General features: G+C 48.6%; 1 protein-coding gene and 1 long non-coding RNA gene across 14 annotated transcripts in view; one reads left to right on the forward strand and one right to left on the reverse strand.

The window, feature by feature from the left end:
* LOC132073135 (uncharacterized) overlaps positions 1-14,889 on the forward strand; it is a 1,090,256-nt gene that overhangs the window by 1,003,859 nt on the left and 71,508 nt on the right. The window lies entirely within an intron of this gene.
* The window catches only part of ATXN1 (ataxin 1), a 215,453-nt gene continuing 201,165 nt past the window's right edge, over positions 602-14,889 (reverse strand). For all 10 annotated transcript variants that reach the window (XM_059471813.1, XM_059471863.1, XM_059471840.1 and 7 more), the window contains 2 exons: positions 8,551-10,591; positions 602-1,153 (listed from right to left, as the gene is read on the reverse strand). In XM_059471813.1, coding sequence (XP_059327796.1) covers positions 623-1,153; positions 8,551-10,431 — 2,412 coding nt within the window. In that variant the 5' untranslated portion in view covers positions 10,432-10,591 and the 3' untranslated portion in view covers positions 602-622. The remainder of the gene's footprint in view (positions 1,154-8,550; positions 10,592-14,889) is intronic.

The raw sequence follows: 14,889 nt of genomic DNA on the forward strand, positions 1-14,889 counted from the left end.
TCTTGAGTAAGAGTTGGCTTGTTGTTGAAAACATCAGAGACTGTCTGATCCTTTTCAGTAACACACCCAAGGGTTGGTTGTGTCCTCAGCATCCACCTGGGGTGAGGAAACCTCATCACCGACCCGCCAGAGAGCGGCCGTCCCACCCCGGGGGCTGGCACGCACCCACACCCACACACGCACGCACACGCACCCCATGTTTGACACACACCTCTGCTACAGTTCCCTTCTCCTCACCTCCCCCCCAAAAAACTAGAACAGGAACCAGAACAACAAAACAAACAGAAAGCGATTAAAAGAAAACCAAATCACAGCTGGACCCTGTCCTACACGAGGTGTTAGAAAACAGGAGCCATGACAACACATTCATTTCCACTAAGGGTGTGTGAAGCAGATACTGCCCCTTCTGTAGCTCTCGATAAACCTAGTCACTGACAAACACTTGTGGAAAAACATATGCACCAGTCTCCTGCATAATACCAGCTGCAACTATAACAACAAGGTTATAACATAAACCTAAAATAAGATGATAACATGTAAATACTGGGTTATTTAGTCTACAGTACAGTAATCTGGATAAAAATGACAAGGGATAGCCTAATTTCCTTTCCCCAAACAACTTTTACTTTCCTACGTTGGATCGACCTTCAATGCAAATCTTAACCTCCTGAGGAATAAAAGAAGGCTTGGGAAGAGTCAAAGGTGGCTCCTCTTCTGATTTCTCTAGTTTTCGTGTTTCAGGGGCTGACCACCTCCTCTTCCTTGTTGCTGGGGGCTTGCTGGGTTCTGTTTTGGTGAGCAAAGGTGCTGCAGGCAATCCTATTTTGTCCGGAAACTTCAGTTCACCATTCTCAGCTAACATCTGTGCGCTTCCCTGATTAATCCCGTTTTCCTGCTCCGCATACCTGTGTCTACTTCCAGCTAGACTGTCATTCTTTGAATGCTTCAGCAAGATACTAGCTGAGTCCATGGGCTGGCCCTTTTTAATAGAGCCGTTCTTCAGGTTCTTGAGTGTGAGCGATATGCAGACGTCCCCCACTGAGAGTTTGGAGCATGGCAAATCAAAGAGCTGGTTGGTTCTTTCAGGGCAGCATGATGACCAGCCTTGTCCAAATACAAAAAAAGGGTATTCTACCAAGACTTCCACGCTGACCTGCAAAAAGAGACGGGACAACACAGGAAGACAGAGGGAGAGAGAGGGGAGAGCATGAGATCACTCCATGAGCCCTCACACATGTGCAGTGCTTGCCACAGGGGAGAGGGATAAAGCTGGAATTGCAAAGGCGATGTTCAGTTTCTGCAAAATCAGAATATTGGTCACCAGACTTCACACCAGCTCTTGTCACCCAGCTCTTAACACTTTCTCTGAGCTCAGTATTTCATAGAACAAACTTCATCAGGAATCAAGCTTTACCTTTATCCAGCCACTCAGACAGGCGTAAGAGTTGAAACAGCTTCAGTGTCTGGCCAACTGTTTCCTACCATCCCCTTGTGATACCTAGAACTGTAATTTAAATCTAAAGACCCTTTCCAACCAGAGGATGGCTCAAGAGAAGCTCTCAGTTCTGACATATGATTTCCTAAGTGATCACAGGAATGTCATCCTGACCTCTGTCTGAACAAGCACTCACTGAGCAGTGTGAAAGGGTGAAGGTACTCTGATCGTCAGGGGAAGGCCACAAGCACACACAAAGTTGCAGCCATTAAGAGCAGCAAGTGAGAGCCTTCCTTCCCCCAGCAGTCTGTTACCAGTCCAGTTTCTTCCCTTCTCACACATGGTCTTCCACTCAGCTGTAGAGTTTCTCCTGTACTTCCTCAGGGAGGTGGTCATCTTTCCTCCTCCTGTGGTTCCCCTTTCCCTCTGCTTCACCCCACTTTAAAGATACATCTGGTTAGGAATCCTACTTAGCCATCTTATGGGGAGCTGCCATGGCCAGAACAGACCAACAGCAGGTGCCTCTTTCTCCCTGACCTTGCAAATGCTGGGCCTTGAGGCCCCAACATGATAAAAAACACCTGATAAAACCATGATAAAATACCCACTTATCTTTGCACGTGGTAGCAGTCCAGCACTCACTGCAGGCTCAAACACTTGATGTGGACTCATGTGATTCTCAACGCATGGGGCTGACACCCCCCCCTCCCCAGCCCACTACAAAGAGAGCAGGAAATTCTGACTAATACTTCTTTAAAACTTGGCACGTGCTTTTAACTGCTGCCTGTCACATCAGTGAGGTCTGTGACTGTAAGAGGCTGGCTTGTGCTGGACACAGATACCCACTGCTCTGCTCCCACAGTCCTCGTGTCCTCTGGAGCTCTTCTCAGGCATGGGGGCACAATCCCACTCTGATGGTGTAACCCTAATTTGGTAGGGGCAAAAGGGTAGGAGATCACCTGAATACATATGCTCACCTCATTTCTGAGCCATTCAGCAGCCACAGACTGCACCAGCTGCCTGGAAAGTCTTCCCTCTCCAGGACCACAGACCCACTTAAAAGGAAGATCACAGCAGGCTTGTGAAACCACCTCTCACCCCTGGAATGAGTAACTCTGTCACACCCAGCATGGCTTTGCACCATTAAAAATCCATTTTGACACAGAAGCAGTTTGAGATGCACACTGCACTCCAGAGTTCCAACACATCTGTTCATAATGTTACGTGTGAGCTTTGGGATGGAGTTGCACAGTCTGTCTGTCTCACAGAAGAGGCTGGGCTCTATGGAAGCACAGCCCCCAGCAGCCCTGCCCCTTCCCTGCCAGCAGTGCCACCCCCACAGCTGCTCTCCCAGCAAGCAGGGCCCCTGGTAGTGCCCCTCACACCCCACCAGCTCCACAGCCCTTTTGGGCAACAAGACTTGCTCAGGAATGTCTGACAGCTCAGAGATAGATGCTCCAGAAGCAGGAAACCAATGATTCCCACCGGATGTTGACGGTGCCTCTGACTATGTGCATGCCATGCACTAGCAGCCATAAACTGCTGTTTATGGAGGGTTGATTCTGTTGGAAAAACCTAATTGAGTCTATAAATATATGCTATGCACTTCTGCAACTAGGCCAGTGGATAACACTGCATCCATTATCCTGCCACTCCACCTGCCCAACACAGTAAGCCACAGTGTATGGAATTTCAAAAGGAGCAGTTTAGAAGTGTAAGATACTACATCAATTTTTGTCATGCTAAACCTTTTCCAACCAGAACTATTTGCAACAAACCACACACACTGCAGCAGTGGAAAGGGACCTGACCTGAGCCCTGGTTTAAGCTCTGAACTATGGAGAAACTGGGGTGAGGTAACCATGAAAGGCCCAGCCCTTCATGTCACTGGATAGAAACACTCCAGCATGAGGATTTGCAGAAATACTTGCCCAGAGCTTGGGATCCTATTCCACACATATGCATCTCAGTTTATCTGAAGTCTAATCAGGAGAAGTAATGAGTATCCAGAATCTCCCATGGACTTACATGGAAGCTGCTGTCTACACAAGAACTGTAGGCTGTCTCCAAGCATGGATCATCTGGTGGACAAAGCTTTCTCCTTTATATTGCTTTTTGTCACATCTTCCTGCTTGCCTGCTCTTTTTTTTTCTTTCCTTTTCTACTTTTCCATCCTGTCAGAAGCTATTTGTATCTATGGGAATCATACTTGGTTGTGTGCATCATCCTCACCAACACACAAGTTCCTTTTGATGTCAACACATGTCCACCACACATTATGCTTTTTTTTAAAATGTAGTATCCAAAACACTTGCCTGAAGAGTTGATCACTGAAACACATACCAGAATTGGTGGTGGTGATCATGAATAACATCAAAGATGGTGGAATGCTAGAATCCCCACGATCTGGTCACACTGTGCATGTACCACTTTTGATTTGAAATGGGGAAGTTCCCTCATGGATTATGAAGCCCTGTTTGAGCTGTCTGCTTCTGGATTCAGCTAAGGAGGGATTTGAGGCAACCATCCTCTAAAAACAAGTTTAAGAACTTTGAAGTGTGAAAGTTCAGTAAAAACACCCCCACAAAACTTTTTCTGACCACTGCATTAAAAGACAAACCCCTTTATTTTAAAAACTTCCCTCCAACCCCCTAGTATTTGCCACAATTATTATAGGAGAGAAGGAAATTTGGAACTTTTCTACCTACTAGTAAGAGGATTAAGTAAGAAACAAAATATGTTGATTCCTCTCAAAGCATACTGAGACTCCATTGCAAGCTAAGTAAGTTATTATTTCTGTTTGTTAACACTGACTAGTGAAAGCAGCCAAAACTCTTCAGTGCAGCCACTGAAAACTGAAACTTTCTATAATTCTATAATTTTTATTTCTCAGCCAAACTCAGTAGGCAAGACAGGCTTAAGACAGCTTAAGAAATCCCATCTGGAGCTGGAATACTTATACTAGGGGCTGGAAGATCTGATGCCCAGGAAACACCCTTCCCATCACTGAGAAACACAACTTTAGTTTTGGGCCTCGCTGCTGCAACCAAAATAACAAGCACAAAAGAAAAAGGCGCCTAATGAAAGTGGTTCATGTGAACAACATTTTAATAAATGTAAACATGCATTTTCCAATAAAGTGTTTTTCTCCATAATGCTATTAAAATGTGATGAAACTAGGAGTGGCAGGTTGGAAACAAAGAGAAGGAAGCAGTTCTGGAAACAATGTGCAATTAAGCAGCAGAGCTCTCCACTGAAGGCCTTGCTTTGGGTGCTGAAAGGCTTCTCGGGCCCAAAAAACAACTGGGTGAATTCACAGAATAGAAGCCCCCCTCCTCACAGAGAGAAGCCTCTGCAGTGCCCTGCTCCCACACAACCTCCCCTAGTCAGAAACTTCAGCACTTCTACTGTTCCCCCTGCACTCTGATGCCTTCACAAGAGTGGATTTCCTGTGAGAGACTTCTGGGGCTGTAGGCAGCATCTCGTGCCGTGGAACCACTCTCCAGAACAGGCTCTGCCTGGGCAACCCCAGGCTGCATGTACCCCAGTTCAGTCCCCTGTTCTATGGCAAAGGCAGGCAGGGCTGGAACGGCAGGGGCTGCCTGCTGCTCCCTGCAGTCACACAATGCCGTCATTTCCCAGGAGAAGCCGCCTCTCCTCCAGCAGACCACAGGCTGCCGCCTTCATCACATGAGCTCTGTCATCTGCTGCACTCCCAGAGCTCAGGAACGTGAGGACAGACCACAGCCACCCATCACTTGCAGACAAAAGGACTTACTGTCCTGTGACCAGGGGACACAGAGATCACATGAGGGGAAGGCTGGCAGAGATCTCTATCTGCAGCAATGAACTGAGTCAACATCTCTTTCTGCATCCGTTACGGTGACAAAGAAAATGAAAAGGGGAGCTCAAAGAAAAAGTAACCATTTGTGTGTGCATTGAAAGATGTAAGGGGAAAATTGAACTAGATGATGGTCTAAAAACAGATGCACTAAACTAAACTAGTTAGGGCTAATAACTGCATGCTCTAATGGGACTTTCCCATCTCTAGTGGTGTTGATTTCGGTTTGGTTTTGCTGTTTGTTTTTTTTTTTAAAAAAGGGAAATTAAGAACTGCATGCTCATCTTTTCCATTTAATCTATACTTTAGAAATTATTAGGAACTGAAATGTAGCATTTCAGAGAACTTATTTTGCATAGTCTGTGGGCTTTGACCTCAACATCAAGGGAGGTGAATTACTTGCTTCTGTGTTCTCCTGGCAGTGAAAGGATAGACAGGTGATGAAATTCTATAACACATAATTATAATTCTATAATTCTATAATACATAATCATGGTGAAATTCTTATTACAAAAACAATATATGGTATTCCAAAGAGATGTAGATCCATGGATCTTGTCTTCTAGGCACCTTGAACGCACAGGAGCAGCAGCTGGACTTTATGTTCTGGCCCAGTTGATACTTACTTGACTTGTTAATCCAGAGCCGGGATGCTGTGAAATGGAAACCTAGCATCCCTCCAGGGGTAAAGAGAGTTAGTTCATTTATTTCAGTTACTAAGGCCTTCAGGTGTGTTGATTTTCCTCTAGGTTTCCATACCTGGAAAAAGGATGGATTTTCTAGGTGACTGGAGGACTGGAAAAGCAGGGAAGATGACCCCTTTCTGCCTAGGTGCTGTGCTGGGGAGGGCCAGCTGTGGGCTGGCAGTGACACGACACAGGAGTAGCTGCCCTGTTTATATGACAGGGGTATGTGCTCAGCTGAAAATAACCTCCTACCTCTGTCCCTCAACTGGTGAGAAAATTAGCTAGTGTTTGCACAGAGCTTGAAAATACAGATTCATCAATATTATAATGACTTCCCAGCGATCCCTGAGAGGAGTAAGTAAGTGAGCCAAAGCTAATGATAACAACCCTATTTCTGTATGGCACTTACTCTTTACAAGTTACCCTCCCTTGGTAATACCACTCGAAAAGCTCTCTCCCTGCAGAAGCACGTATGCAAGTGAAAGTCAATTGTAATGAAATACTTTGTGGAGCTGCACTACACACACAGCTCTATCCCCCTGCACTCCAGAGTCAAGAGCTCCATTTCAGCACAGCAGCACCACAGTGCTGATGCTCAGAGCAGCTCCACAAAGTACTGCTCTTTCAGAGAGAAGACTAAGCCTCTTCACACAGGCAATTTTCTAAGGAGTAATGACTGCTGCACACCTGCAAATAAGGCTGAATGCTTCCAGAGCACCACAGCAGGCTAAGGGTGAGGTCAGAGACTTCAGGCATGTAGAAATGCATGAGCTCTCTCTCTTTCTCTCCCCGCTCCCCAAAGCAAAGGAAAACCAGCAGTAGTGCCTGCTAGGCAGGGACACAGCTGATCTGGGAAGAGACCCAAGTCCTGGAATCTGCAGGAAACCTAAATTAAACCCTCGTTCTAATCATATCTCTACGTGACTCGCCCTCCATTCTGGAAGCATCCCCGGTGGGAAACACAGCTGGGGAGTATTTCGGCTGCGATGATGTCAGCCTGCTCCCGATAGGCTTCTCTGTAAGGTGACACTGCTGGGTGAGACCCGTGTGCCAGGCCCTGGATTTGCAGAGCCTCGGACTTGCTCTCTTTCTGCCAGAGGATGGCACTCCACCCCCTGCAAAAGAGCAGCTCTTCCCAGGACCGCAGTCCCTTGCCTGCTTTGACAGGGCTGTGACCGAGACATGACATAAACGCTATCTGCTCATTTGTACCCCTTCTTCTGTGCAGACACCGATGGCCTGGCTGCAGACAGAGAAATGTGTGCAAGATGAAAATTGCAGAGTGGAGATTGCTAGTTTTGAAATCTCATTATTCAAGGCATCATGGCAAATTATAGTAACTGGTCCTTATCCAAGGACAGTTCCTCTAACCTGAGATGCACCAAAATACAGGTAAGCAGTGGGGAAAAAAATCGAGTCTATACTGGAAGCATGAGAGGCTCGACTTCAATCAGCTGTGCAGATGCAGGCACATGCATGAACAAACCCACACAGGGAATCTGCCTGTTTGACTTGAGAAGGAGGATATGCCACATGTAGTGATTCACCGTGTGTGTACTCTTGAGAAAGGACAGGCCACAGGCTGCTGAGACTAAGAAATTTTCTGTGTGATCTGCTCCTCAGTACCATCACTGTTTGCTTTCCTCCTCCAAACCATCAGCCTGAGGTGTGTGTTCAGTTCCTCTCATTCTCCTTCTCTCTCATTCTGCTTCTCCAGTGCTGAGGCTGCAGCATCAGGGCTGCAGATGGTGGAGCTCACAGCACTCACACCAAAACAAAAAGATTTGCAGCAGGATTACCTAAACTGACTACCTCCAGGAAGCCAAATGCTACACAGTACATATCAACTTTTTGGCATCAACCAACAGAATCTAAATTGCTCAGAAAATGGATCAAAAACATCAGGATAACGCTTTCAAATCAATATCCACTTGTTCTCAACCTAAAAGCACCTCTGGAAAGTTACAGGTTTTCTTCCTGCTTTGCAAACAGAAAAGCAGAGGTCAGAAGCACAGCCTGCCCAGACACCTAGACAGTTTTTCCTTCCAAATTGTACTTGACCACAGAGTTTACATGAGCCATACAATGTTAAAACCACCTTCAAGCAAACCTTCAGAAAAACTCTGAAGTGCATTTCAGTAACTTATGTGCATGAGAATTATTACCAGGCAGCTCCAAGTTTTTAAGCCATGGAAATTCACTGCCTTGTGCCCAACCTATCTCTTTAGGGTCAGTTTTGATCTGATTCTATCACAACCCTTCTGGTGTGAATTGTAAAAATCAGCTATCAAAATGAAAAATGTAACCTTTCATACTCCTCACCCATGAAAATCACATAAGTCTTCCTGTGAGTTCCCCAGCTATAAAAGAGGCCCATTTGATATCCAAGAGTCTACATCTATCACCAGTGTGACCTGATGGCTCCTCCCAGCACAGTGAGTGGGACGATTTTTGGTCTACAGTTTGAACCACAGATGGACGAAGAACCAAGCCCAAGTGGATCCAAAGCAGGTGAGCTGTGGTGTGGCCTGGGGGGCCAGAGCATGCACCCCAGTCCAACCCCCCAGCCCATCACGCAATGCCATTACCTGTGCTCGATGCTCCCCCACGGCAAACTGTATGACGGCGATGCCCGGGCTATGGCTGTCTTCGATCCTCTCCACAGTGCTGGAGTCTATTTTCAGGTCGTTGCTGATTTCCGCGCTCTGAATGAAGTCTTCTGTTTTCAAGTCCTCCACTTTCTTCAGCTCCCCGTTGGCCAGCTGGATGATCGACCCCTTCATGAAGTAAGGGGGCAGCGTGGGGGGCGCGGCGGCAGGGGAGGCAATGGACTGCACCACGGGCAGGTGGATCTGCGCCTGCACCATGGTGGCCTGGTAGGCAGGCTGGGTGGTGAGGGGCTCCGCGCTGAAGTTCTCGCTCTTGGGGACGGCGGTGGTGACGAACGTGTGAGGCACTGCTGCAAACTGAGGAGACGACGTGACGATGGCGGGCGTGACTCCCGACGGCTCGACGTCCGCGCTGCCGACCGGAATCAGTAGGGACTGTGTGCCTGGGATCACCAGGTGCTGCGGCAGGCTGCCGGGGTAGCCGATGGCTTGCTGCTGGCCGCTCAGGTAACCGATCACCGGCGGCTGGGTGCCGGTGTAGAAAGCTGTCGCCGGCAGCCCCACGGGGAGCTGCTCGGAGGCGCTGTGGGTGGTCTGAATGACAGTGTGAGGGGACAGCGTGGCCACCGCCTTCACGCCCTCGTGGCCCAGAGCCTGCTGCGGAGACAAGGCATAGGACCGGTGGGTTGGCTTTCCTAAGTGCAAACTTCCCTTGTCGTTGAGGGCTGAAGGAGAGGTCTCACGATTGGCGGCCTGCTGCACCTCCATGTCCGCCGTGGGCGTGCTGCTGTTGGGGACCACCATGACAGAGGCTCGGACACCTGAGGAATCCCGCACGCCGTACTCGGCGGGGCTCGAGTGGACCACCACGTGCCTGGTCTCATAGTGATGGGGAGCTGGTTTATTGCCTGCTTTGACTAGACCCATGTCGGCAGAAGGCGAAATGCCGTACCTCCGGCTCTTCTCTATCTCACCGTTCAGTACCTCCTTGGCCTGCATCGCCTGCAGCCGGCTGCTCTCAGGTTTCTTGGGGGCATCCCTGGTGACAAAGTGGCCCCCCGAGTCAGTGTACTGCACCACCACTTGGGAGGAAGGGCCAAGGGTGAGGGTGTGCGGGATCACTGTCTGATGTGGGTGCAGGGGGACTGGGATGGTTGGAGGAGAGACGTTTCTGACAGTGCTCTGGGAAGAGCTGGAAATGTGGACGTACTGGTTCTGCTGGGTGGGCGGAGGAGACCCAGCAGCGATCAGTCCAGGCGTCCTGACCAGGTGCGGCTCAACTTTGTGCCCCTGCTGGCTTAAGCCGCTCATGCTGGCCAGCAAAGTGGAATAAGCCTCCAGCTGGGAGCGCTGGGATGGAGTGGTTGCAACGGCGGTGGCCGCCGCCACGGCGCCGGTCGCAGAATTGGCTGTTGGGGAGATCAGCTGCGAGGGGATGAATCCGGTGTACGATCCGCTGTACTGGGGCCCGACGAACTGGAAGGTGTGCTGCAGGTGAGTGTACTGCACGGGGGAAACGGGGGTCCCTGACTGGGAGAGGGCGGGCGAGTACACCGTGGGAAGAGTGGTAGAGGCTGGAACGGACCTGGGTGCGCTCGGCGGGGAATAGTCCATCCCTGCAGACAGTGACTTGTGCAAACCCTGCTGCAAGCCTGCCTCCACCGAGGAGGTGCCCCCGGGCCGGTGTCGGCCCCCCAGGCAGCCCTGGCCACTGGGTGTGCTGGGGAGCCATGCCAGGTTATCTGCACGGTGGTTTTCGTTTGGCAGGACCGGCTTCACCTCCGAAGGCAGGCTGGTGGCAGGGATTTCTCGCTTCTTAGGTGGCAGGCATTCATTGCTCCGCTCTTGGTTGGATTTCATCTTTCGCCGTCCCCCCTCCACTGTGCTTGCTTCACTGTCTGGCTGGCTCTGATTTCAGTCTGATAAACGGAAAGTCACATTTGATTTCTGCAGGGGATCCAGTGACTTCATGAGGAATCATCTCCCTGTGAGCACGATCCTCCGACAGCTCCTCTGGATTCTGCAACGAAAGGGTGGGCAAGGGAGACCAAAGTCATATCATCAGCAATGAGAAATAAAAACAAATAAGCAGATCTCCTAAATCAGCAAATAGGAAAAAGAGTTCTGGAAAAAAAAAAAAACAAAAATGGTCAGGCATTGCCACTCTCACATCAAGGAGCAGTTGACAGCTAGCTATGCTGTAAATAGCAGAAAAATCCTGGGCATGTCTGCTAATGCATCAGGAAAACATTAAAAAATTTAGACATATCAGAAACAACCTGGCCATAACTTGGCACATTTAGCAGCAGTTATTTATTTCCCAAGGCCCATTCTCCTTTCTCTATGAAAACCCTCCATATCTCTATGGAGCCTGCTTTGTTCTTCCAGATTCTTCTTCCCCTGCAATGATGACACTGCCTTCACCCTAACGTGCCCTAAACCAACATGGGCACACAGCAGGGATCCCTGAGGAACAAGCACACACAAAATATTGTTAGCAACAAGCCACGGTGAGTGGCGCAGAGGGAAGGTGGTGTGTCACTGCTAAACCCCTGAAACCCAGAGACACCGGCAGGGCGACTTCATGCGACACCTTGCAGGGCTGTGGAGGCAGCAGCTGCCTCCTGTCCCCACTCCACACCACAGCTCATTACAGGGACACGTGTGCTTCATCTCCCAGTCTGGCAATGAAGCTCAGCCACGCGAGCTATTTACAGCAGCAGCCCAGAGCCAGGGATGGATCTGAGCCAGGTTTTTGATGTCTGGTGGGGTTTTTTTGACCCAGTGCTTTGAACTCGCTCTGCTACTGATGCCTCACATTCAGGTATCCAGCCAGGACTCTGCTGGGAGGAACTCCCTGCCACATGCAGGTAGGCCAGAGCCAGGTGCTGGCACCATATCCATCTCTGGCAGGATCCAACCCCACTGTTTCTTAGCCCCTGCTGCACCACAGAGGCTGTTGGTACCACACTCATGGCCACAGTCACAGGTCCATGAGTTTGACACAGGTGTCCTCAGCCTTGGGGACACCTGCCCAGAACTGCTCAGAAAAGTGTGTTTGAGTTTCCTGATCCAAATCGTGAGCCCCCACCACTGTAAAAACTCGCAGTTTCATACTGGGCTGATTTTGCTGTTGGAGAACGTAAGTGACTTTCTCTGCATTACCGATTTCATCCAAAGGCAACAAAGTCTTCCTTACTGTTCTATTACCTGCTAAAGAAAATATTGTAACTGTAACATGTTTCACATTTTCTCTCTTCCTGAAACCTTGCCTTGCCTAATCAACCTTCATGAAGAGTGAAACTTTTCCTCAGCCCCTGTCCAGCCACCACCTGTCATCTGCATTTCTGGCTGTTTTGAAAGTTGTTCAAGAATGGGTGATGAGAAGTCATGCACCTCACATGAGTGGCATCTCAACAAGAAAAGCATGCATTACATGTAAGAAGAATAGAGAGAAAGAATTAAGAGTGGATGTGAAAGAAGATGGAAATAGGATATAGCCCACTTTAAAGGGAATGCTGAGCAGCAGTAATGATACTTGTCTTATGGCAAGTAATATTCCTTTGGGGGATTTCTTTCTCTGCTGCCTCACTTCTAATGAACAATAAGCCTGATGTTTATATGTGTATGAAGTACTTTGAAGACACACTAGACTCAGATTAAACCTATCTTTAAAAGCACTCTTTACGTTTATGGTCCTCCAAGCTGCTGTAAGCCTGCAGGAAAAGTCCAAATCTTCTAATGGTTTGATACAATCAGTCTTAAGTTAATTACTCCATTCTTTAAATATTGATAAACAGTAATGAAACACCAACAGCTAGAGCTGGAGAAGGAGGGTATAGCACTGCTTCAGGGTAGATTCCCTGGCTTTGAGGAGATAGGGAGGATGAAAGAACTCAGGGAAGCTTCAGACGTGCAAGGGCCAGTGTCACCCAGGGCGCAGCAGCCCAGGCACTATCCTGACCTGCCCTGCTCTGTCAGCGCCATCACCTCGGCACCGTGGCTGTGGCGACGAGGGCAGCCAGGAGACAGGGCCCTGCTCGATCAGCACGGGCCTTCCCCCCTCCCAACAGTTGCTCAGCGTGTCTTGGCAACAGCTAAAATTATTATATTACACATGACTTACAGATTTTTCTTTTTAAGTTCGACTAAAAATAAAACTGCCGAGCTCACATTTGCGCAGTCATCCTTGGTTAACTTTAGCTCTCTGTAGCCTTGTGCCCCAGGCAGTCGGCTTGGGTAGGTAAGTCAGCAGATCCTGGCCCAGGCAGCTGCCCAGGGGGGACATCCTCAGAATGGGGTGCTCATCCTGCTCCCCCTGCCACGGGGAGCTTGTGCTGGGCTGGGACCATACTCCATTCTCTTCTGGAACATGAGCTGCCAATCCAGAATTTAAATACACTCCCACAGGGAAAAGCTGGGAGCAGAGGCAGAGGGCTGGCTTCTCTGCCTGCAACAGAGCAGAGAGCTTGTACATGGGACTGAATAGGGACAGGCTCTTTTGCTGTAATAGGTAAGCCAGGCTCCCCAAAACCAGTGGTTCCAAAAGTTCGAGGCATCTGGGTTCAGCTTCTCTGCATTGAAAGTAGTACTATGAAGCTCTGTGAAATGGGGTGAAGTTTCATTATGCAGGAGCTGAAGCAAAGATTTTGTTCTGCTAAATAGCATTGAACCACTGAGGTTTGGGTGGCCTCCAATGTCAAAGCTAACATCCTTCAAAAATACCAAGTACTAACTCTTTTGGGTCGTGCATTTTGGTTTTTTTGGTGTAAATTCTTCGGATGGCCGACCTAATCTTTACCGGTAACAAAAGGACTGCCCAAAATCTCCTGGATAACACAAGAGGAACAAATAAATTTAATGGAGACAAGGGATGAGGTAGCCATAGAGCAGTGAATACTGCCCCACTTTTTCAAGCCCAGGCACTTCACAGTGAGACTTTGAGCTCTTAACAGACACAGGACTGCATTTGTAAAAAATGGAAATATGCAGCATAAAACAGCCTACCTCTACTTCAAGATCTAAAAGTAAAACAGTAACTTTTCAGCATTATTCAAGTTCCAGCAACAGTAAAGATAAGACAGGACTGATTTTGCCTGGGAAGCAATGAAAGAGAGACAACCCAAACAAGAGTGTCTCAAAGGCAAGAGGTACAAGACCTGGTTAAGCAGTTTTTTGCTGGCTGTCCTAGAAAGATGAATGCTTGCCTTCTGTGGTGTGCCACAGGGTTTGTTATTTGCTTTTTTTTTTTTTTTTTTTATTCAAGACATTTTTCCCACTCTGGAGCTTTCCTTAACTTTAGAGCCGTCAATCATGATTTGTAGATATGCAAATGAGCAGGAAACACCAGGTGATTTTTTGCTCCCGTGTGTGTCACAAGTGCGTGCGTGCGTGCATGCAGGCATGTGTAATTATGGCTGGGAAGGTAAAAGGGACAAAGAGATCAGGGAGAGCAGCTGGACTTTGGTATCTCTGGCAGTGAGTACACATGGAACATTGCTAAACTGTCTGGACAGCCAGTGTCCGCTGGCAGTCTGCCCACACTCAAATTCCTGGAAAGGCTTAAGGCAGAAAAATAATCACTTGGAGGAGTCACCATCTGGGCTTGCTCTGGTCCCAGAGGGATTGCTCACTGGAGCTCGGGATGTGCATTTTCATGCAAAACTCCAGGATCTCCTTGCAAGGCACTTTAAATCTCATTGTGTTTCCCAAAACAACATTTTTCTACTTATTTAATCTAATAAATTTAAAACACAGGGGAGGATATTGGGTTATAGCTTCAGATGCTGACCTCCTTTATTTATCTGGAGTTCACTGCAGTGAAAGTAAAACCAGCAATGCAAGCATCCAAACACAGCGACACGCTGTGTCCCACCAGCCAGGACTGAGCTTTGGGGTGCAGAGAAATTGGGGCCAGAACCACAGAACACAGCAGCACCTGGCTATGCAAACGGTGGGACTTTCACTGCCTTGAGAAATCAAGCACTTTCTCTGTCCCATGGTGCAGCTAACATGCTTTTTTGGGTCTCTAAACCTCCTTCAAAAATCTGGTCCCTCCATCCTCCTCTGGCGCCCGACCTTTCTGCAGTTGCCAGCAAGCTCACACCATCATGTGCCAGCAGCCTGAAGGACTGGTGCAAGAGGCAAACACCCAAGGCGGGGGGGGGGGGGGGGGGGGGGCAGTCGTCAGCCTCCAACTTCGGGGGTATTCAATTAAGCCAGTCACTTATTGTCAAAAGGCTCCTTTGATCGCAAATCCTAAAAACACACAGAGTACTATGACCTTTCAACTTCCACTTTCCAGCCTCAGGTACGACC

The sequence above is a fragment of the Ammospiza nelsoni genome, chromosome 1 (genome assembly GCF_027579445.1).
Source record: "Ammospiza nelsoni isolate bAmmNel1 chromosome 1, bAmmNel1.pri, whole genome shotgun sequence".
NCBI lineage: Eukaryota > Metazoa > Chordata > Aves > Passeriformes > Passerellidae > Ammospiza > Ammospiza nelsoni.